The 23,946-nt window shown below is 48.8% G+C and overlaps 5 protein-coding genes across 5 annotated transcripts; 4 read left to right on the top strand and 1 right to left on the bottom strand.

Moving 5' to 3' along the window:
• Positions 1-1,124: 1,124 nt before the first annotated feature.
• JR316_0004146 (uncharacterized protein) lies at positions 1,125-2,154 on the top strand (the record flags this gene model as incomplete). The annotated part of the gene is made up of 5 exons (XM_047889915.1): positions 1,125-1,199; positions 1,253-1,435; positions 1,645-1,774; positions 1,806-2,074; positions 2,131-2,154. The coding sequence occupies 5 exons, from the start codon at positions 1,125-1,127 to the stop codon at positions 2,152-2,154; spliced, it is 681 nt and encodes a 226-aa protein (XP_047749676.1).
• Positions 2,155-7,693: 5,539 nt separating this feature from the next.
• Positions 7,694-8,256, bottom strand: JR316_0004145 (uncharacterized protein; the record flags this gene model as incomplete). The annotated part of the gene is made up of 2 exons (XM_047889914.1): positions 7,694-8,029; positions 8,083-8,256. The coding sequence occupies 2 exons, from the start codon at positions 8,254-8,256 to the stop codon at positions 7,694-7,696; spliced, it is 510 nt and encodes a 169-aa protein (XP_047749675.1).
• A 221-nt stretch (positions 8,257-8,477) lies between these two features.
• Positions 8,478-8,891, top strand: JR316_0004144 (putative electron transfer flavoprotein-ubiquinone oxidoreductase, mitochondrial; the record flags this gene model as incomplete). The annotated part of the gene is made up of 2 exons (XM_047889913.1): positions 8,478-8,733; positions 8,791-8,891. The coding sequence occupies 2 exons, from the start codon at positions 8,478-8,480 to the stop codon at positions 8,889-8,891; spliced, it is 357 nt and encodes a 118-aa protein (XP_047749674.1).
• Positions 8,892-8,904: 13 nt separating this feature from the next.
• Positions 8,905-10,359, top strand: JR316_0004143 (putative electron transfer flavoprotein-ubiquinone oxidoreductase, mitochondrial; the record flags this gene model as incomplete). The annotated part of the gene is made up of 4 exons (XM_047889912.1): positions 8,905-9,513; positions 9,570-9,865; positions 9,896-10,067; positions 10,120-10,359. The coding sequence occupies 4 exons, from the start codon at positions 8,905-8,907 to the stop codon at positions 10,357-10,359; spliced, it is 1,317 nt and encodes a 438-aa protein (XP_047749673.1).
• Positions 10,360-16,358: 5,999 nt separating this feature from the next.
• On the top strand, positions 16,359-17,267 carry JR316_0004142 (uncharacterized protein; the record flags this gene model as incomplete). The annotated part of the gene is made up of 1 exon (XM_047889911.1): positions 16,359-17,267. The coding sequence occupies one exon, from the start codon at positions 16,359-16,361 to the stop codon at positions 17,265-17,267; it is 909 nt and encodes a 302-aa protein (XP_047749672.1).
• Positions 17,268-23,946: the final 6,679 nt, after the last annotated feature.

Below are 23,946 nucleotides of genomic sequence, written 5' to 3'. Positions count from 1 at the left end.
GGTTAGGGTTTATAGTTTAGGGTTGGTGGTGACCACAAAAATACAGATTAGGATGGTTTAGGGTTTAGCATTAGGGTTGGTTGGGACTCGATATACCACAAAAGCACAGATTAGTCCGGTTAGGGTTGGTTACGTTTGTGTCTGTACCTGTAGCGGGTTGTTTACAACGATAGGGTGAGGTCGCTGGGCGTGTCGACTCACCTTTGAAGCATGTCGGGTGGCTGAGAACGACGTGGTAAGTGACTGCGCGCTATTCAACAGCTCGAGCTCACCTGTTTTCAAGACAATTCCAGCAGCGAGCTCGATAGGGAAACAAGGCCATTGGACTCGCTGTGGAGAGGAGAGGAGCTTCCGCGCTCCGCCACGATGTGGTTGTCGATGCTCATTGAAATATTCACACTTGCCAACTGAGCTCCCGCTTGAGCCCCCTGCAAGGCTCCCTGAACTCGATGCTGATGGACTGTATGCGCGTGAACACATCGGCCTTGATATTGACGAGTACGGATTCGACGACGAGTGGCGTGTAGACGCAGCGTCTGGCGGGGCCCATTGAGCAGTGGTCCCCTAGTGCGTGCACCCGTGCGCAGGTGTGGGGTGTGGAAAACTGCTTGTTGGGTATGAAGAGGGCTTTTTGTAGAGGGCGAGCGTGTGCGTGTATGGATATGAGTGAGTAAATATTGTCTTACCCTCTATCTCTCTCTACCAATCTCCAAGCCCTCACTACAACCACCAACCGTCATCCAATTGCTGAGGCTTCTCTGAGAATACGTCGTCCGTAGTCTATCACCTGGTGCACCTCTATCAGAATCACATACACGGCTGTCCTGATCCCCACTCCTCGAGGCACGCTGTCGAAAACAAGGCCCAGGACAAGCGCTCCATGCCGCTTAGACTGTAACGAGACTTTTGCGTGCGCTGGTGCATGGTCCTGTGGGGATCCAGAATGTGAGTTGGCGCCAGTGAGCTCAGGGTGAGGGAGAGTTTGATGACGGGATGAAAGAAATGTGTTTTTGATGGGCGCACAGGTGCGTGAAAGAAGCGCTGCTATTCCCATTCATTGAATAGATGTGCTTGAATCATATCTATTCACTCTCCTATTATTCCTTGTCATTTTACTGTATACAATGGTCATTGTCTATCCCACTTGGCTCTTCACCGGTCACCCTCCACCACCTCTCCATCGTCACCCGTTGAGACAGGTGACTCGTCACCCATACCCTCCATCTGCATCTTACACTCCTTGTTACTTTAGTGCATCGCTATGTGGCCTTCCATGTACAACCGTAAAAACTCACCTAAAACTCATATTGCGCACTTCCCTCCCTCTCTCATTAACCCTCGACACTACCGACAGCCGTCTTTATGGTCGCTGGTCAACGATGAGCAACCCTTTTTATTTCTGTCAGCCTGGTATTCAACATCCATCGTGATAAAGGTACGTACTGTCATTCAAAGGTTTCCAGGTGTCCAATTCATTCCCTGTCAACAGACACTCCACCTGCTACTTCACAACATGCCTCCACCTCAATTCTACCAATCCTCACACCTCAACCTTGCTCATCGTGCTGCTCATCGGTTTCAACATCGTTGTCGGCATGCAAAAGCATAAAACTCACCAACGTAGGCGCCATTCATTATGTACAGGCTCAAGCTCTCCGCCCACAACAGAGATCCTCATTGTACGACCTCGCCGATGGACAATTCCTGATCAAGAGCGAGTCATTGCGCCTCAACCTTGCTTTCGGCCTGGTACTCGACATCGACTGCGAAAAAGGTACGTACCGTTGTCATTCAACGATTTCTAGACGCCCAACTCATCCCCCGGCTGGAGACACTTCTCATACAATACCCACAACACTTGCTCTCACTCGACCTGTTCCGAACGCATACTGGGTCCATCGTCGCACATTACTTACTAGCCATCGTGTTTACCAACTGTCACATCGTGCCCGACAAGGAACTCACCCGTCCTCTTGGTACAAACACCGCCAGTCGTCAACTGTTGACTATTGAAACGCCTCGCACCTCAATTCTTCTGTCAGCCTCGTACTGCTCAACATTGATTGCGTTAAATGTACGTCACATCGTTTTCAAAGCTTCCCAGACCTTCATTTCATCTCTTGTCAGCAGACACTGCCCATACGATACCCATAACACCTGCTTGCCCTTCAGCACCACGACCCATCGTTGTGTTTTACAACGCACATTCAGCAGGCTGACATACCACCCAGTGACAACGTCAGCATAAATTTGACGGGCAGTGTTCAGTGCGCCGTCGTGGTGTTAAGGAACTGCACAGTTAGCCTGCACTCGATATCCACAAAGAACACTCACACAGACAGCCACAACACCCCACAACATCCGGGCATCCCCTCTTTCCACTCTCATTATCACCTCAACCTCAACAACACGAGCCCGACAAGGACCTTACCAACCCCCATGGTACGAGGTCGCAGTCAAGGCGTATCGACAGCAATCACTCGCGCCTCAATTTCGCTGTCAGCCTGGGTCATTCACCAAGTCAACGGTACATACCTGCAGTAACAATGTTCTCTAGCTCATCTCCTGTCGCATACAGCACCCTACAACACCTTCCTTCGCCCATCTCCACGGATCCTCGTCGCGCCACAACCTTCTGCACCGTGCTAGCAATCATTTTCAACGTCATCGTCAAGACACACACGAATAAAACTCACCGAAGTAGGCGCCCTTTATTGTGCACAGCCTCTAGCTCTCTGCCCACAACAGAGATTCTCGTATGATGCTTCATGAACGACGCAAATTGACAGCAAGTGTTCGTGCTTCATGGAATAAATCCAGCTTTGAGTGACGTGCATGTTGCATCCCTCAGTCTTCCTGAGCTAACATGTTTGAGCAGATTGAAAAAACACTCGACAGGACTATTTAGTGCATAAGCACAAGTCATGCAGAACAACAGGATACAGATAAGTATTGTAGAAGCTATGTCCAAAGCTTGTAATTTGTTGTATACGCCCTGATAATCAAAATATCCCAAAGAGCGGATACCCAAATCTCAATGTATCTCAAACAATCTCTCAAAATTTTACAAATTTTCTTCACTCGGGAACTCGTACGTACTGAGAAACATTCACCTGAAACACCCAATTAATCAAATCGACGCAGAAATGGCGTTCTAGCACTCCTGGTGTGCGGACAATTGTCTTGGAGTTGACCCAGCGAATCCATCTTCTGAGCAGCAACAAATGAACGCCGCTGCTTCAGCTAGTCGATCTGCCGTTATGGATAGCCAAGGGTTCTCAAGCTAGTGTCGTGTCGGAGCCGAAGTTGAAGAATGCAATTGAAATGGGGTGGAATGCTGATTTGGGAGAGGAGGAGCGGATCCGGTTAGATGGGGATTGAGTAGGCTGTTGGAAATGTTCAGCTGGGATGGTGGTTTAGAGGGGTGTAGTAGGGGTTTGCTGACGTCTATATCAGCCGAGTACAGGTATGTGATCTCTGTTGTATGCAAAGATGCGCATTTTCGGCGCTTAATTGATGGTTACATTCAATGCAATGTTGTATATCACATTCCGGGCACAGTAAATCTCAAAGACATACGGACAGTTTAGGTAAATTTCACTTCAATGAGGGGAGGCTTTATATTGAAACAGACGTATTCTAGGTAAAAACATTATTTGAATAATGAGGGCATGACTCCCCACGACAGAACGCAAATAGAACAAAATTTCTGACCTACCAAGCATTACTCTGGGCTTAATCGGCGGAATTACATGACCACCAACGTACACTGAAGCTCCTTTTTCCGGGAAAGACGCGGAAACGACGCAGAATGGCACGCCACGTACGTTGAATCCTCCAAATGCTAAGGGACGGATGTCATTTCTCTCATTTCGCAGACCTTCTAGGTTGCATAACGGCAGTTTATCCGAGCTGAGCAGGTCCCCGCTATTGCCCGAAAAGACCCATAACGAAAGGAAACGTTGGAAACAGGCTGGAATTGAGAATTGGGGGAGGGGGAGGATGTGGACATGTATGTGAGTTGAAGTTTTGATATATTTTTTGTGATTGTTGACTTGGTATGGGTCATAGGAGTACTGTAGGGTATAGAGTATTATACAAACGTACAGTAGTATCTGAGTATTGGCTTTAACATTGAGGTATTCTCTTGTTTCTGCCTCATTGTGTTGAAAGTGTATTCGGGCGCTTAACATATTTTGATATTTCTAACCTTGCTCAGCCGTACAACACTTAATTGAAGCATTGATTCAGGTACTGAGTACCCTATTCCACGACTCTAGCACTCTAAATACACTATTGAACTGCTCAGACAACAAAAATGTGCGATATACACCACCACAAAGCACATATTAGCGTTGGTTAGGGTTTAGATTTTAGGGTTGGTTGGGATTTGATAATACCATAAAAGCACAGATTAGGCTGGTTAGGGTTGGTAAATACAATTATATATGTAGCAGGTTAGGATTGGTGTGTATGTACCAATGTATCCAATGTGCATTTCACGGCGTTCTGGTGCAGTTGGTAAACTGCTATGTTTGATTTACTGCGATTTGTGGAATGCGGTATTCAATTCACGCATTCAAGACTCGTATGTATGTACGTACACTACGAGCAGAAATTGATGCTTTGCGCATTTCGTGTTCGTTGCAGTGCGTACATATTCCATCTTCTGGATGCAAAAAATTGAACATAGTGTCCCCACTAGTGCATCTGACATTATGAATAGCCGAGCCTAGTACTATATCGGATCGAAATCGAAAATAAATGCATTGAAATGTCGTGAAACGGCAATTTGGGCGAGGAGAGAATCCTGTTACATGGGATGGAATTGCACAATCAGTTGTGCTTTGCGGATGCCTTGGAGTGTTTGAAAATCTTTGGTATGCTGGTAGGTATATGGATCGTTTTTATACGAGATTTGTGCATTCAATTATATGTATATAGAACTTGTTTATTTCGGCGCTTAACTGCATGCAACTCAACAATATTGATTTCCACAACGGATTAGCAGCTGCAGTACAACTTTAACACTCACTCACGGACTGAATCAAGCAAACAACATCCCTCAGGGGCTCCTGAACATCAGCATATTGGAGTAAGAGTGTTGATTAGACGATGAGGGCACGTACAAGACACCTGCATCTCTTCTACACTACACCAACCTCACATCCACACCAAGATCTCCTATTCACACCCACCCAAATGCACCATCCAAAATTCCCCACCCCTCCAATCCGCGAGAACAGTGCAGAACCGGATTCCACGTACGTACCATGCTGCAATGAGTGTCGTTGTTTCTCATTTCACAAATCTTCTAGGGATTTGAAGAACAAAAAAATTTTAAAGCTCGCTAGCGGAGCCGAGTAGTTAGGTGGTAAGAGCGGGATGTGCCGTGTGGAATGGAGGCAATTGGGATGGCTCGAATCGCGAATCGGGATGCGGGGAGGATGTGCATAGGTGCATTGGTGTAATTGTTGGTGAGTTTGTTGAAAAAATTGACCTGTGTGGGTTGATATGACTGTAAAGAGGGATTAGCATGCACTCATTGGGTAACCCTGTCCTGTACTATGTCTTTCTATTTCACGGTTTTCAATCCTATTCCTTGTTTCTTTGTCAGGCGCTTAACGTCGTTGTGGGTCCTTGTATTCAATTCGATGCATCCAGAACAGTGAACTCACATACATACTAGTAGAAATTACATCTCACATACCCATATTCAACGTATCCATCTCTGAATTTGTCCCAAACGACGTATTTTGATATCTACAAGTCGCAGCAACAATATGTCGTCAGTTTCACAAATTGCATTCCAGCACCTGAAATTGTGACCATATGAGAACAGATACATCCCATCCAACCCCTGTAAACTCCAAAGATACACACAAACCCGGTCAAAAACGCTCCCACAAGGCGGAAACGCACGCCACGTAAGTATTCTCCGTCAAAGAGCATCTCGTCGCAGCTCATTTCCAGCGTGCTTCTAGGTCTCAAGGTAGGCTGTGTCCGAGCCGATTAGTCTTACGTTATCGGGAAAGGATGTCGCAAAGAAAAGGAAGCGGCTGCAATGGGTGCAAAATGCGGAATTTGGGGAGGAGGATGTGTGCATACGTTATGGTGACATTACGCCATTGTGGGTGGACATTGATGGTATCGGGCATCTTTGAAGGATGTATAGGAGTGATGGTATGATTTAAGACATCAGTCGCAGTGTATTATCACTTTTCATACCTGGAAAATCAAATGTAAAGCCCAGGACGCGTCTGGGCGCTTATCATTTCATTAGCAGAATTTCAACTAAATTGTATATGTTCACGGCATCTATCTAAACGGTTGCAAAGGACCGTATGTTCGTTTAAATGGTAATACATACACAGAAACACATTTAAAAGGTGTGTACCTGCATGTCCGTTCGCGCGAAAACGCGAGCAATAAAGAAGGTTCTCAATATACATCAGTTTTTATTACATACTGACATAGGGGCATGGCTAATTAGACATCTTTTGAGTCGCCAAAATGTGTTGAAATGGCCCAAGAGAGCCTCCACGTATCTCCTTCGAATAAGACATACTCCATAATCCAAGTAGTTTCTCAAGGCAACGCTACGCAGATAATTAGCACTAGTCCATATACTATAGAATTAAGCTGAATACATATGTTTGAGAAGTGGTGTAAAAACGGATGGGGAGACGAGGAGCGGCATATTGATTTGATAAACGCCCCGTCGCGAAATTGGCATGGTAAAGTCGCTTCTGTTTGTTGTTCTCCAATGCCTGTTCGGATTGATTTGAATCTGGAGAACAAATTGACATTCCATTCGCGTGGACGTACATACGATCGAGTGGACTCACCGTGCGTCGTTGACTTCTACCTCCCAGATCCTCCACTCGTTGTCATACACATTCCTACAAGGGAGATGGTCAGGAGCGGCTCAGAATGCGAGGGGCGGTTGTATCACAGACGAGACTAGGACTCCTTCAACAACAAGGTAGACTAATTATCACCGATCCTGGCTATTCTGTAATTTGTGTTTTAAATTGTCGGACTAACTGTCTACAGGCTAATAGAGGAAAATGAGTCACTGACAGATGGACCAGAATCCAATACTAGGGGTTTACCAGTTGACAAGTTCAGATTTATTGAAAGAATGATACACTTGGACAGGTGTCGGTAGTTTCGGTTTGGCAGGGATGAACTCACCACTGTACATTAAAATCTGTGGGGGAAAGTTTGTAAACAAGCGGCAAGCGCATTGTTACGCCAACGCAGAGAACGATAAAGATATAGCGTCGTTCGCAGCCGGCAGGCTCGAGGATTCCTGAAAATTTGCATGGACCTAGTCACCACCCCTTTGCATAGTCAGACAGCTTAGAGGCACCGTTTAGTATTGCTAACGTTGTCCGGTATAAAGTCGTGTTACATCTTTCAATCTGCGAGATACAGTTAATACAAAGCTAGAAAAATTGTTATACCCTCTTAACCCAACAAAGCTTCTAAATCCTTCTCCGAGGTACCATGAGTGTCGTCAACAAGAGTCAGCCGGTTCTCCAGCCCCAGAGACTTTGCGTCTACGCGACTTTGGTACCACTGCCACAAGAGCCAGAGAGCACAGAGGACCTATTTGTGCGAAGACTGTGCGAGAACCTGACGCGGCTCATAAGAGCTCCTAGACCGGAACTGAAGCGGTATAGTCCATCTAGGACATCGATTGAGGTAAGTCAAGAATGGCAGCAAACAAGGGAAGAACCGAGAGAAATCCGTTTTCCTCCTTCAGTGCGGAGGAGACAGGCGTTTCCAGTGAAATTTCTAGAGAGTACCGCTCTGAAGAATAAGGGAGACACCCCGAATCGCTGGTGCATCCAGTATGCCGTTGTGTCGGTGTGCAATTCTGAATCATCATCTTCGCTGAGGTAAGTGAGGGCTTCGACGAAACTGCAATGTCGATGAGCGCCTGAAGCACGAATCGTTCAAGTGACACTTGCAACATACGCAATGGAGGGACTTCATTCCTCTTAGATGGTATGCTTTCCATCTGGATGTTATGGATCAGCCAGAATCCACTCCTGAATCGTGAAGAAGCCGTACCCGACGAAAATGTTCGACCAGTCGTGCGTGATCCAGCTTCGGAGCCCATACAACCCAGTCAGGGTACACATCGAGGAGATCTAGGAGGGTGTTATGCTGGTCTCTATCGGATTTGGTGTTGAAGATATCGAGGGCCTTGAGCTCAACCTCTGGATGCGAGCAGCGGTAGGCCATGTGGGTCGTGTTGAAGGGACGCCCATCGCAGAACCTTGATTTGAGAGTATACCACGGTTGTCAGAACTCTTTCAGAACCCCTGATAACAGATGTGGATGGAGAGTTGAAGGGTTGTCGAGATGACTCGCCGGAACGCGGGCCAACGTCGCGCCAGATAATCATGTGACACCCAGCCAATAGGTTATGGTGGAAATCATACCCTTCCTTCGTTCCACATCCCATGTTGCGGTACAGGAAACCGTTGAAGCCAGCTTTGAGTCTGGTAAGGTCCTTCAAGACCTCAGTCTGGCACAGGAACGACTCCTCGGCAGCGCCATTCAACGCCGCCGCAGTCGAGCGGGCGGAGGATGAGGTCGATGTCTGCATTGTCGGTGGTGGACCTGCTGGTATCAGTGCTGCGATTCGCCTGAAGCAGATCGAACGTGAAAAAGGGAACGAAATCCGTGTTGTTGTGCTCGAGAAGGGCACTGAAATAGGTGCGTGCAGTCAGAAACTCGCCGTTCTTATCTCAGGGCATTGAAGATCTCGTGTAGGTTCCCATATTGTCTCTGGTGCTGTGATTGAACCTCGCGCACTGGATGAATTGCTGCCAGACTGGACATCCATGTCTGACCACCCTCTTACACAACCCTAAACCCTCTTCAAAAATGCTCTTCCTTACCCCCAAAATCTCTCTGCCAATACCCCACCCCCCACAAATGTCTAACAAGGGCAACTACGTTGCTTCGCTCTCACAATTTACCAGGTGGCTCGCCGGCGTGGCCGAGAACAAATACGGCGTCGAGATATATCCCGGCTTCGCAGGCACGCAGCTACTTCTCAGCGACGAACCCGATTCCACCAATCCATGGGGCAACAAATTTCGTAGCGTGCAGGGCGTGATCACCAACGAAGTTGGCTTGACGAAGAACTATCGCATGAAATCTTCGTTTGAGCCTGGGATGGCGTTCCGTGCAAAGGTAACTCTTCTTGCCGAAGGTGCTCACGGAAGTCTGTCGAAGCAAGCTATTATCTTGCACAATCCTCGCAAGGAGGCAGAGCCCCAGACGTATGGAATCGGTCTGAAGGAGGTTTGGCGTGTCGATCCGGAGAAACATAAACCCGGAGAGGTCGTGCACATGCTCGAATGGCCTCTAGACAAAGACACTTACGGCGGTGGATGGGTGTACCACATGGATGGAGGGCTCGTCAGTCTGGGGCTAGTAATTGGGCTGGATTACAAAAATCCATGGCTGAGCCCGGATTGTGAATTCCAGGTGCGCTTTCTTGCGCGATATTCCTTTTTCATAGCTAACGAAGCATCCCTCGAAAGCGCATGAAACACCACCCATACTTCCGCGCTCTCCTCACATTCCCCAAAGCCGAACGCCTCTCTTACGCTGCGCGCGTGTTGAACGAAGGAGGCTTGCAGTCCGTGCCCAAGCTAAACTTCCCTGGTGGTGCTCTCGTCGGCTTCTCCGCTGGATTCGTCAACATTGCAAAGATTAAAGGAACCCATAACGCGATGAAGAGCGGCATTCTTGCCGCCAAAGCTGCTTGGAACGCTGTGCACCCTAGTGAAGCGGAATCGTCAGATGGCACTGTTGCAGCCGCTGCTGACATGTCATCGTAGGATACTTCGTTGCACACGTTGCACAGGTCATGGGTGCAGAAGGATCTGCATGAAGTGCGCAACTTGCGGCCATCGTTCGGAACGCGTTTGTGGCTATGGGGTGGAATTATCTATTCGGGAATCGATTCGTTAATCTTAAAGGGACGGGTACTCTGGACATTCAAGCACCACGGACCGAAAGGCAAAACAAAGAACCCTGTAAGCTGTACATTTCATTCTGTGACGATGTTTTCTAACATATTGTATACAGGACTCGACATCATCGCTAGATTCTTCTTTAACCGAGCCCGCTGGAAACCATATGCCCATTGAATACCCACCCTTTGAGGCGCCCTGGCTCCGAATCACCTTTAAGACCAATTTGGTCTGCGTCATGTCGGATATCCTCACATCTCTATCCAGCATCGCATCTGAACTGGACAGCGAGCTGACAGTCATTGCAGTCTTTCATGGCAAGTCAACACACCTTTTGTTGAGGACCACAAACTGACAATGACGTGGCAGCGTTACAGTGCACCACTCTCCGGCCGCACCTGCACAAAGGAATGGTAAGTGTTTGTCGCTCGACGGGTCGCGGTGTCACTCATTCTGCAGACTGCCGCCACCGCCGACGAAACAGGGACACCCGACTCACTGACCAGGTGATTGCCCCCACCATTTCTGCGAAATGACGATGGTATAGTGGCTACATGTATCTGAGGGTGAGCACGCACCTCTTTGTGTGTCATGTCACTTGCTCAGGGGTTCCCAAAGTGAATAGCAGGAGTGAGGGCAGGACAGCGCAGTGACGACGTGAGTACCGACACCCTTGCGAAACGACCGCTGTTGCCTAGACACGGCGTTGGCCGTTGGCACAGACCTTAAAGCACGTACGTCATCGTGCGCCACGTCATTTGCTTAGGGGTTCCATAGTGAATAGCTGGAGGCAGGGAGCGAGGGGACGACAGCGCAGTGAAGACGTGAGCGCCGATACCTTGGGGAATGACTGCTGATGCCTAGACTCGTTATTGGCAGAGCTCAACCGACTGGACAGACTTGTATCAGCAAAAGACGCACAGAATGGTAATGCCAGTGTGTGGAGGCACCCTAGACTCGGCATTGGTTGTTCACAGAGGTGCATAGGGGCAGTAACAACGTGAGTACCGCCTTTTTGTCGAGTAACACTGTTAATGTCCACCTTAGGCTTGTCGTCGACCTTGTCGTTGATGGGATAGGGGGACTAGCTGGAGGCTGAGAGTGAGATATGACAGCACAGTGACCAAGTGAGTACACACTCGCAGAATAACACTGCTAATGCCTACCCTAAGCTTGTCATAGACCTCGCCGTAGACAGCAAAGATCTCAGCGTTGATGACAATAGTCTGGGAGGGATATATGACAGCGCCGTAACCAAGTGAGTACCCACTAGAAGAAAACACTGCATCTCGTTGGTGGGATAATGGCGCGTTTACAAAGTGAGTACTCACTTTCTCGCACAACAACACACTATCCCCATCCTGATGTCCTCGTTGTCGGGTGTTTGCATCGTGCTCAGCATTGATGGAATAGATGGAGACAGTGAGCGGGGGAGAAATGACAAAGTGAGTACCCGCTACCCATTCTTCATCGTGAAAACAGCCTCGTCGACGAACCCATGCTCCATCACACATCGCCGACACCTCACACAACACAATCAGACACGCGCCACCTCCTCTTGGGTGCCTAGTTTGCCTGGCACGTAGGTACGAGTGGACATATTCGGCAGCATTCGACCTCCACCATGCAGACCACCACATGGGCGGCGGTTCTCGGTCGGTAGTCACAGAGAGAAGGGATGCGGAGTAATGGTGAGCACCGCACTTCTCTGTTTGTGTATGCAGATGTGCGCAACGGCGACGACTGGATTGATAGGTAGATGTAAGATGACAGGAGTCGGGTTGATGGAATGATTAACAAAGGTAAATAAACGCACCTCTATGTAGAAGGGCAGTGCACATGCGTTGATGTGCACGGGTTTGAAGCCGGGGTCTGGGGTGCAGATAGAGATGGAGATGTGGTTGATCCCGGCGAGAGGCCGGGGTGTAAGTGCTAGGAGGTTGGAACGATGGTTTTGTAAGTGAATGTTTCGGCTCTCATACACACCACTAACCGCCTATGGCTCGACATTCTCAATGTTCTGGGTTGTCGCTTGCCATTGCGTGCGGGGCAGAGCGCTATCCGTCTGTATCTAGCAACGGAGCACCGTGGGAGCATTAATGAGCTTGCTTTCTTTCAATTTCGTGTTCTGCTCCGTGTTGTACTGGCTCTGCGTGCTCCATTGTCCACCGTCCGCCTCTCCACGCTCAAACCTGAACCTGCCCACTATATGCTCAATGCCCGATTACCTGCAACGCCTCTCTATGACCAGGAACACGATATGTACGTTCTCTGTGCAACTCTTACCTTTGAATAAATCTCGAACTTGGAATCGGATGCAGCCCTTGCGTGGTGGTGGTCGTCGCCGAATCTCCTTGTTGTTGCTATTTGGGGTTTGTTCTAGTACAAGTGGAAAATTTGATTCGCAAATAGAGGCAGACACTGTATCGCTGTCTCGTCGTAGTCTGTATGGCTAGCTTTGAGTCGCTTCGTCTCTGGCCGCTGCATTGCTGGCTAGCTGGAAAAACCAGACCCTCGTGCATCTATGCATCTGGCTAGGCGTCTATGCACAGGACGCCGAACTTAAATTTCCTAACGCCGGCACCTAGACGCTGATCCGGGTACGCAGCGGGGTAAGCTAAACACGACGCGACACGCGTTGTCGGTGTTCTTCTGGATTGTATGTATTTACCTTTCGTAACTTGTACTTGTTCTGGGTGAGTGGTTGTGTGTCCGTGTGTCTAGCCGGCTGTTCATTGCATGTTTGTGCGTCTGTCTGCTTGTCTGTTCGTCCCAATGATGTGTGATGTGTTATACAGAAGCGTGTGGCAGAACCTCTTCGACTCCTCCGTCATTTAACTGTCTGGCCAGCTGTCTGGCTATGCTACTCAGGGACAGATTCACCTACGAAACACGAATCCATGACAGATGTACAAGGTGAATAAGTATTACATTGCGCGTATAAGCAATAAAAACAGATTTAGATGGAATGTTAAGATTCAATGTAACAACATGAACCTTGTGCACAGGTGCGACGTCTACATTGTGCACATCGACCACTGAATTTGGGGTGGATACAATGCATTATACGATTCAGAACAAGGTGAACTCAAATCTTAGACGTAGCCGTGGCAGCTGTCTGTCAATTTAGCGAATATTCTGAACAAATATATTTTAACTGCTTGTCATATACTTGTCGCTTTTGTCAACCATCAAGCAACTTCGACAGGCCGTGTCAGTATGCAACAAAGCTTTCCAAATTGGGTGGCAAATGACACTACACTTGGACTATTTTTACAACACCCACACGACTCAACAAGGGTGTTTAAATGAAGCATGGAATCAAGCAGGAGACCATCGCACCTCATAATATCTCTTAACAAACAATACAGACAATACCTCTACATTACCATCGAATATCAAAGCACGCCATAAATGAGCACTTTGAGTCATTCGATGACTCCGACAGGTAGGGTGTCATGTCGAGGTTTTCACTTGTAGGTCGAGTAATCTTCTCACAGCGCCATTTACCATCGCAGGATTTCAAGCATTCACCAATGCAAAATTCAGCAATATCAACAACTCAACGGTTTTTGCAGGGGAAAATGTGTACTTGGGAAATGGAAATGTGACCCAGCAATGAGCGGGAGGTGAGCATCCAGCACGTCGTTCATGGAATGCAACTCACCATGGTGCATCCTTGAAGTTGTTCTGTCAATGTCGAGCACACCGTCAGCGCCGCGGCAAGCGTGTATCAACTGGTTGGTATGTCAATCCGTATTCAGCCTTTAGAAATCTTTCTGCATGGCGGGGTCCCTTATTGACGTGCAAGCTTTGATAGAGAGTGTGAAAAGTCGATTGGTGAGCTCCGGCGGCGGTGTCTGCCCATGCAATCGCATTTCGGGTATGTCAGCTCTTTTTTATGTATTGGACAGCGTAGCTTACCTGCGTTCTAAGCTTATTCCCCCTCGAAGGGGGGGCCTTCGTTGCATTGGGCATTCTATTCAGAATTGCTGAAATCTGATGCCAGATTCGGATTCCTGGACCCCAAAAACCCCCAAATACATTTTCAAAATATTTTATTTTGTACATACGGAGGTGCTATGTAATTAAATGTGTATTTTACCGAGGCCGGCCTCCAAATTGATGGAGGCCACTGGAGGCCGGCCTCCAAATTGATGGAGGTCACTGGAGGCCGGCCTCCAAATAGATGGAGGTCACTGGAGGCCGGCCTCCGTCTAAAAATATTTTTTGACAGGCACTGGAGGCCGGCCTCCGTCTAAAAATAAATGTGTCGAGGCCACCTGAGACCAGCCTCGACTTGTACGCGCGTCGTACGCACGAGTGGAGGCCGGCCTCCCGCCTGTCTCCTAACGCCTGCGCTCACCGTCCCAACACTTGCGCTCGCCGCCTGCCCGACGCCTGCGCTCGCCGTCCCGACGCCTTTGCTTGCCGCTGCGTGTTATTGTGCCGCCACTCCGGGCCGCTTCTGCCACCGCGGCCTCCACTCGTCGCCTGTTGCTGCCGCCGCGCCGCCTCCACTTGCCACCTTTCGTCCTGCCGCCGCCTCCACTTGCCGCCCACAACGACACACACTCTGCTGTGTGTCGTTGCACTGCCACCCCCACGCAGCCGCAGTTGCAGCCCCCGCCACCGCCGACACTCGCCGCCCAAGAGTCGCGTTGTTTGTCCTTGCTGTTGTCAAGGACATTCAAACTCCGAACCTGCAGCTCCTCTGTACATTTTGTAAGGTGTCAGTGCAGTTCAGTGTCCATCCTCCGCGCATTGAGTCCACCTGTTGAGACACGTCATCCACCACCTTGCATGTGCGTACTATGATGCATATACGCAGTGCCTTTGTCTCCCACCTACGCCACTTCATTGCTCTCGCTCTCGCTCCCCTCCTCCCATCTCCATATTCCCATTGTCCCAGACATCTAACCATGGTCGTCATTGAATGGTGGCAAAATATTCATGAAATTACACATATGTTTGACTAATCACAACTACACTGCAATGCAATGTAGACCAGACGGCTTTAGGTGAGCAGCACTCGGTCTCATTTGCACTTTGCAAATGGGAATTTTCGGAAGAAACGGAAGCTCAAAACACTCGCAAAATGCAGGGTACATGGTGGATAGCGATGCAAGTTGACTTTGGGGAGGTGTCAATAGATTCAGATGTCAAGTTTGGTGAGTGCTTACAGACTTTCCATCGTTCTTGGATGTTGGAAAATGTATCGTTGTCAAGACGGGACGGCGTGCGAGAAGCTTCAATGTGATTCCATCATGTTGTTGTCAAGGCGGGACACAGGTGAATGAGTGGGTGGGCGGACCTTGTTGAACACAACACGGCATGGTGCGAGTACGCTGGCTATGTTGGTGAGTACGGCATCATGACAACATTAACACCTCACTGACCTTCTCAAGGTCCTTCAACGTTCGACATGTTTTCGAGGAGGAACAGCATGCGGATGTGGCGGGATGCATGCAGCCTGTGTTGGCGGAGTGTGTCCAACACAACATCAGCCGGGTATGCTGGCCATATTGGTGAGTAGAATATTAATATGATGCGCACATAGTTACTCACCGTTTGAAGCCCCTTCAATGTTCTACAAGCAAGTCTTCACGAGGTGGCACAGCATGCGGGCGTGCGGGAATGGATGGTGGTGCGGACAGCCTCCGAGACACAGGTGAATTGCAGAACGAGACGAGCACTTGAACGCGTCATTTGCGAGCTGGGATGGATGGAGGACACGTCGGTGGGCCACGTTCAACGCGAGATGAGGCATTCAGGCTGGACACGTCAGTGAGTACGGTGTTAAAACGAGATTGACAGGGTTGCTAACCTTCTCAAGGGCTTTCAACAACATTGACCTTCCGTGCAAAGTATCATCCAAAGGTGGCGGCACGTCAAACAAAATGTGAGTGAGTATGAAAATGGCTTCAGAATGTAGTTACTGACCTCTTTAAAACACCTGCAACACGGTGTGTGGATTCGTTGAGCAATCGTCGAGGCTAGGCTTATTCCCCCCCGAAGGGGGGGCCTTCATTGCATTGGGCCTCCTGTTCAGAAATCCTGAAATCTGATGGCAGATTCGGATTCCTGGACCCCAAAAACCCCCAAATACACTTTCAAAATATTTTATTTTGTACATACGGAGGTGCTACATAATTAAATGTGTAATTTACGGAGGCCGGCCTCCAAATTGATGGAGGCCACTGGAGGCCGGCCTCCGTCTAAAAATAACTTTTGACAGGCACTGGAGGCCGGCCTCCGTCTAAAAATAAATTTTTGACAGGCACTGGAGGCCGGCCTCCGTCTAAAAATAAATTTTTGACAGGCACTGGAGGCCGGCCTCCCGCCTGTCTCCCGATGCCAGCGCTCGCCGTCCCGATGCCAGCGCTCGCCGTCCCGATGCCAGCGCTTGCCGTCCCAACGCCAGCGCTTGCCGTCCCAACGCTTGCGCTCGCCGTCTGCCCGACGCCTGCGCTTGCCACTGCATGTTGTTGCGCTGCCACCTCCGGGCCACTGCTGCTGCCGCCACCTCCACTCGACGCCTGTCGTTCAGCCGTCACCGCGTGTCATCCCGCCGTCGCCGCCTGTCGTCACGACGTCACCGCGCGTCGTCCCGACGTCGCGTCTAGTCGCCGCCCACCACAACACGCACTCTGCTGCGTGTTGTTGTGCCGCCACACCCGGGCCGCTGCTGCTGCTGCCGCCTCTCCTCGTCCCCTGTCATGCCGCTGCCGCCTTCCCTCGCCGCCTGTCATTCCGCCGTCAGCGCGTGTCGTCCCGCCGTCGCCGCCTGTCGTCCCGCCGTTGCCGCATGTCGTTCAGCCGTCACCGCGTGTTATCCCGCCGTCGTCGCCTGTCGTCACGACGTCACCGCGCGTCGTCCCGCCGTCGCGTCCACTCGCCGCCCACCACGACACGCACTCTGCTGCGTGTTGTTGCACCGCCACACCGGGCCGCCGCTGCCGCTGCCGCCTGCCTCGCCGCCTGTCATTCCGCTGTCAACGCCTGTCGTCCCGCCGTCGCCGCCTGTCGTCACGACGTCACCGCGCGTCGTCCCGCCGTCGCGTCCACTCGCCGCCCACCACGACACGCACTCTGCTGCGTGTTGTTGCGCCGCCACACCGGGCCGCCGCTGCCGCTGCCGCCTCCCCTCCCCGCCTGTCATTCCGCCGTCGCCGCCTGTCGTCCCGCCGTCGCCGCCTGTCGCTGCCGCCGCGCTGCCTCTACTCGCCTCCTGTCGCTGCCATTTTGCTGTCTTGTCTTTGATACATCTCGGCCTTGCTGTACTGTAATTTTGTTAAATTTTTTATAACTAGTCATCTTACCCTAGGCTTATTCCCCCCCGAAGGGGGGGCCTTTGTTGCATTGGGCCTCCTGTTCAGAATTCCAGAAATCTGATGGCAGATTCGGATTCCTGGACCCCAAAAACCCCCAAATACACTTTCAAAATATTTTATTTTGTACATACGGAGGTGCTATGCAATTAAAGGTGTATTTTACCAAGGCCAGCCTCCAAATTGATGGAGGTCACTGGAGGCCGGCCTCCAAATAGATGGAGGTCACTGGAGGCCGGCCTCCGTCTAAAAATAACTTTGACAGGCATTGGAGGCCGGCCTCCGTCTAAAAATAATTTTTGACAGGCACTGGAGGCCGGCCTCCATCTAAAAATAAACACGTCGAGGCCACCTGAGGCCGGCCTCGATTCGTACGCGCGTCATACGCGCGAGTGGAGGCCGGCCTCCAGCGTCGGTCCCACCTAGAGAGGTCACCTGACTGGACGCGTGTCGTTGTTGTTCACTGCTCGTCGCTGCCTGTTGCTGCCCCCACCACCTTCGCTCGCCGCCCACAACGACACACACATTGCTGCATGTCATTGCACCGCCACCCCCGCGCCTCCGCCGCCGCTGCCGCTGCCGCCGACTCCCCCACCCCGCCGCGCAGCAGAGGAAGCTTTCGTGTTTGTTTGTGTTTGCTCACACTATCCCTGGTATCGTCAGTGTGCCATCACTGAAGGTTAGTGTACGTCAGTGAATGTGAATGCACCGTCAGTGCATGCCCACACATCCGAGTACAACTTATAACTCTAAATGGACGCCAAGTGCACCAACGGCCTCACAACCCTGCACGACAACGACGAATCCGCCTGTCCTTGCGCATCCAAAGTACACATCTTACAACTTTGCCACAAACCTGCCAGCATTCGCAACCCTCTCTCAGACGGTTTCACCCATTCGCTAGATGAGCAATTTGCGCATATATTTGACAAATAGGTTGCAACGCACACTGGAACTGACCTGACAAAGCGGCGGTTGGGCGCTCAGAGCAAGCTACATGTCAAATAGTTACAGCACTGCAGTCCAGATTTTGTAGAGTTGTAGTGGGTAATCCAGAATTGAGCTTTAGGGTACATTGGACAATGGTTCGCAAACATGTACAAGCACGCAGGATAATGAACTGCAAAAAGTGCGATCCTCTTCCTTCGCGGCCTTTGGTTGCTCAGCCCTTACAAAAAACACATCGAACCGCAGAAAGTGACAACTGCGAATGAAATTGCGAGCAAGGTGTCTCAAGGCCCATCATGATGTGCATGCGAGTCGAACCACTCACTTGCAAAGACATTGTGCAACACTCCTGGATGCATACCCAGCTTCTAAACAGGATCGATCAGCCTCACCTCCATCTAAACCCAAACGACATCTATTGAACCCGTAAGCATCATTGTATATGTACTTCCCTTGATGTTGAAGCGCATATATGCGCACATTTCGAGGTCAACGAGTCTTTCAAACAGTACCCTCGTCTCCCCGCGCGTTACTGTTGGTGATCTTACCCCTAGATGTGCCTTTTCATTGATTTTGCGAGCCGTATTGTGTTCTTCTTCTTGTTCAAGACGATGCGACGCATGTACGATCAGTATAGATTGTGTGAAGGGCAAAGCAGACAAAGACGAGGATGGGGACGCTGACGGGGATGGAAAGGTGGTGCTGGTAGAGGCAATGGAGAGCACATAAGACACAATCAGGAAAACAATGGTCGGAGAGTACATTCATTAGAGTGCAAATGTGGGAGGCATACAACGGTGTAGGGTGTGCTCAACCGAGACCTTGCAGGGGAAACGCCAACAGTATTGTAGTAGAGACACCAAGGGCAGTGTCCGTTGTTTGAGCCTGTGTTCAGGAGGACCGGATTGTGCAGGTACAATGGTTCTGATACAATCTGACTGACCAGTACTAAGACACCCACAGATGACAGCAAACAGGTGAAACCGGATGAGAGGTGCTGGCGTCTATGTCAAGCTCGACGTCGTACATACAGGGTAGCATATAACGCATGAATATCTGTATAGACTTGTACAGGGAACAACATAGGGAAAGCGAGATAGCGAAACCAACATTTCCACTGCACCAGAGAGCACAGACTCGATCATCCGACACGACGCAGGCAGCGCACGAACTGTCAAATGGACCCAGTTTAGCTGCACTGGCGTCGATGTAGAGTGTATTCCAGTAGTGTGTGAAAGAGAGGGGGATAGAGGTAATAGAGATGGAGGCGGAGGCTTGCAGGGATTTCCGTGTGTCCGTTCCAGGCAAAAAAACAAACATTGAATAAAAACCACTCACCTCGACGCTCCTCTTCCCTCCTCTGTGCCTTGACCTTGCTATCCTGCATCACATCTGCCCAGTCACGTACTACAATTCTCATGCTGTTGTTTAAGTGGCTGGGGGAACAGAGAGTTCACGGTGGTGGAAGATGACAAGTGTCCAGTTGTTTGTCCTTGCTGTTGTCAAGGACATTCAAACTCCGCTCTGACACGCATGGCGGGGTATTTGATCTATGTATGCTTTAACTTACGGAGTGCAGACGTGGGCTTGTTGCGTGTTGTGGGGTGGTAACTGAAGCACCCATTAACACGAGTGTACTGGAAATATCTTTTTCGCATGGCTTTCGTTCAATTTAATCATGTAACTGTTTAATTGTTCAAGAAGTATGCATTACTCCTTCAATTTCAAATTTACAGCGCACTATAACTGTCATCGGGCCAAAATTTGCTAGTCCCGATTCGCAATTTGCAACCGTTACGCAACTGCGGCAAACCCTCCGTGTGCACAAATGTTGAGATTTGAACAGTGCAGATTTCGATGGTTCTACTTTTGTTTGGTGTTGACCTGCATCGAGATTGTGACTCTTGGAGTAAGCACGTCTCGTAAAGTCTTCTGAAATGGCAGTCAATAGCATGACATCACAGACTGCATTTGCATTAAAGTATGCGCTCCGTCTGTTATTAGGGTTTAGGGTTTAGGGTTTAGGGTTTAGGGTTTAGGGTTTAGGGGGGGAGCGAGCACCGAGCGAAGCGAGGTGCGAGCGACTAGTTTAAACTGGGAGTTAAAATGGAAAGAAGCCAGAGGGCTGTTGGGGGATCCCAACAACCAGCCCTTTCGTCTTTATAGACTCTTCAGTGGCTATTCTTAGAAGGAATGTTCTAGACATCCGATGACAGCGCGTGAAGTGATGCTGCGCAGCTGTCATGTATCTTACCGACTATCACAAATCTGTCAATGTTTATTGTCAAGTTAGACAGGTTTCTGATGAACAGAGTGTCACGGGTCAATGTGGCACATGGTAACCTGTCAAAAATGGATCCAACACTTTTGTTCTTTGACATCGTGGGTTATTGACTGTGATGTGAATCACATGGATATAGAGTACTCTGGTTACGTGGCTCCGAGTAACCGCGACATGGGAATATTCACATGTCTAGAGTATAAATAGCTTACCTGGGTCCTTACCTAACAATCAATTGATTGATTGTTGTGAATCTTAATTGGACAGTTCATGATCCGGTCCATCAAAAATGTTTCCACGGTACTAAGGAACTTTTCCCGAAGTACTAAGTAACTTTTCCCATGTACTAAATTAGATCCGGCCCTTCACAATCACATCCGTTCGGAAATTCACACGCCTACCTTACTTCCTACTAAGGTTAGACTTAGTTAGCTTAGGGTTGGGGTTAGGTTAGGGCTTAGGGTTTAGGGTTTAGGGTTTAGGTTTAGGTTTAGCTATTCAATCCAATGTGTTGCTTGTAAGTAGATGTTTGTTACTTTATAGCAAGGAATACTTACGGTTAGGGTTTTTTTCTAATGCTTTACGCCTTAAGCGCTAGTATTCTTTTCATCGGTTGTAAGATTTGGATATTCTGCCGAATTCTGGATGTTCCCTCTCTTGTGAGATTGAACGTCTATGAAGTATTATCTCGTTATCACTTTCGATACTTATCTGCTCAGCAGCTTCAACTAAAGCAGAATGATAAGTTTCATTAACGTTTTGAGTTTCGGGAACAACACCACCTTTTTCAGCGATGTCTTCATCCAGTTTACGAAAGACTGTTTTCTTCCACACATTTGCAAGGTCGAAAAGATTAGTATTGCGTTTTCGCGATACTATCCAACGACTTCCGAGTAGTCCTATCTTCCTCAAATCCGGTACGAACTCAGTTTCTCCGTCCACGAGGATCTGTGTGAACAGCTCCGGGCGAACATCATCGAGGTCGTGAACGTAATTTGGATCTGGTTTGATAAGGGGTCTGGACGAGTCTGCACTATACAAACCTTTCTCGGCATGTTCATACCATGCCGACCAGTACTCGGTAACAGTTTTTCCAAGTTCAGCAGCTGAAAACCAATTCCATACCTGATCAAATCTGGTTTTAAGTACAAGAATGGATTCGTCGTGCTCTGCGACTCGTAAAGCGAATCGCTTTTCCCAACGTTCTTGTATATTCTTCTTACACCAAGATATGACTAGGTTTTCGGGATAACCGCGCATCAAATAGAGAGCGTTAAGGTCTCTAATTGCTCCGATGTAGATTTCCTTGGTACTACATAGCACGGCTAACCTGGATAACTCTCCAATGTAGACGCCACGTTTGACGTCCAAAGGATGATGTGATACCCATGGAACTCGTTCTCGGTTGTTTCCTGTCTTGACAAAAGGCTTCCAATGAAGTTTTCCAGACTCCTTGAATATGAAAGCATCGAGAAATTGACATCCCGACGAGGAAACAGCCCATTCGATAACACAACCATCGAACTTTATTGTTTCTTTAATAAGATTAAGTGCAAGTGCTTCGGACTCGGCGTAAACAATTGCGAAACAATCGTCGATGTACCTTCCATAGAAGGCCACGTTTGGGTGGTCCAAGATTTTTGACTTTATTTCAAAATGGGCTCCAAAGAGGTTAGCAAGGTCCGGAGAATCCGCGACGCCCATTGCGAGGCCATTTTTTTGTCTAAAATATCTAGACCCATGTTGTGTTATCAATTGCGTATTGCCAATCTCGATAGCACGTTTAAAGATGCCCAATTTAACCAAGTTATTTTCTAACGAATTTGGATTAATATGGGCTAATGCAGTGTTTTCTTCCGAAGCGTTGAGTAACCATTCCTCGTACATACTACAAACGATTTCGATGCACGAGTCCAACGGAATATTGGGATAGAAAGCAACTACATCTCCAGTGACAAAATACCATTGTCTATTGGAGTCTATACGCAATTGGCTTAATCTCGTAAAGAGATCCTTCGTTCCGTGTATGATTGAAGGAGTCGATTTAATAATCGGCTTAAGCTCTTTTGATACGAACTTGGCTGCAGGATTAAATACTACAGAGTGACACGGAATTATGGGCCTAAATCCAGTAGGTTTTTTATGGATTTTAGGTATACCATGAAATTGAGGATACTTGAACGATGATCCGTCTTCCGGTACATTTGATAGAAAAAATCGAGACAACCCAAGTTCAAATAGAAACAGATGTTCATCTTCGACAGTACGTGCGAGCGTTTGCATCTGAATCATTTTGCTCTTCATAACTTCTTGAGCAACTTCGAATTCTAACTCTTCGTAGTTGCGTTCATCTTCAAGAAGATTGAGCTCATTCCTTATTATCCAGTCGCGTTCAGACACCGCGAGGCCAAGATTCTTATCTGTCATCGTAATAACATAGTTGTTATCGATAAGAAACTTACGGATCTTGTCCCTTTTAGGAGAGAACGCGTGCTTTCGCATCTCCGTGAGGGCTTCTTCCGGGATACTTGCGATCGTGCGTTGCACGTACCGACGTCCCATCGAAAGGCCAAGTTCCATATATTGCGGTAATACAGGAGGTTTTTCTTTTTTCTTAGAGCTTACTCCATAATCTGGATCAAAAGGTTTATTCATGCCTTCCTTAAACAAAAAATAGATACGCCATCTTATTCTTCGTTGAAAATCATTCCATGCTTGCATGATCAGACTTTTAGAAGGCAGTGTGAAAAACATATAATTTAGTCCGAGAGAGAGATCGTTTGCTACATCAACAGGGACAGAAACACCAGGACTACAATGTACACTACTACGATACTGGCCAGCCAACAAGAATGAAATTGGAGTATGTAAGTGTACGAAAGAAACCGCGTCTGTTTTAGTCATGGTGAGTATATCGTCAGGAATAGAGTTGGGGAAGGCGGGTCTCACCGACGTAAATGATGCTACAGTAGACCGCGCGTCTAGGCTCTTGCCTTTCCCTTTCCCTTTGGATCGTTGTTCTTGACGGGAGCTCTCCCCTTCCCTTTCTTCTTGTTGTCGACCTTGTTGGAAGCCTTGGTTTGGGGCTTCCTCTGCGAAGGCATCGACGACGACTTGGGTTTCGAAGGGCCAGCTTTCCTGGCCTGAGGTTGAGGAGCCTTGGACGAATTCTGGCCAGACAAAGTCTGGGTAATTAGAGTAATAATTAGTGTCCAGAATTATGGGTGAAGGGTTACGAAAACTTGCCTTCTTGCCCACAGATCCAAGGTTGAGCTTTTTGAGACGTGCATTCAAGCCCTTATCAATAAGGGATTGAATCGACGGACCTGGTTTGGTCGCGTCGGCCATCTCGACATCGGCTGTTGCCGCAGTCGTCCGCTTT

This window comes from Psilocybe cubensis, chromosome 4, assembly GCF_017499595.1.
Source record: "Psilocybe cubensis strain MGC-MH-2018 chromosome 4, whole genome shotgun sequence".
NCBI classification, from domain to species: domain Eukaryota; kingdom Fungi; phylum Basidiomycota; class Agaricomycetes; order Agaricales; family Agrocybaceae; genus Psilocybe; species Psilocybe cubensis.
This window is presented reverse-complemented; position numbering and strand designations above follow the sequence as displayed.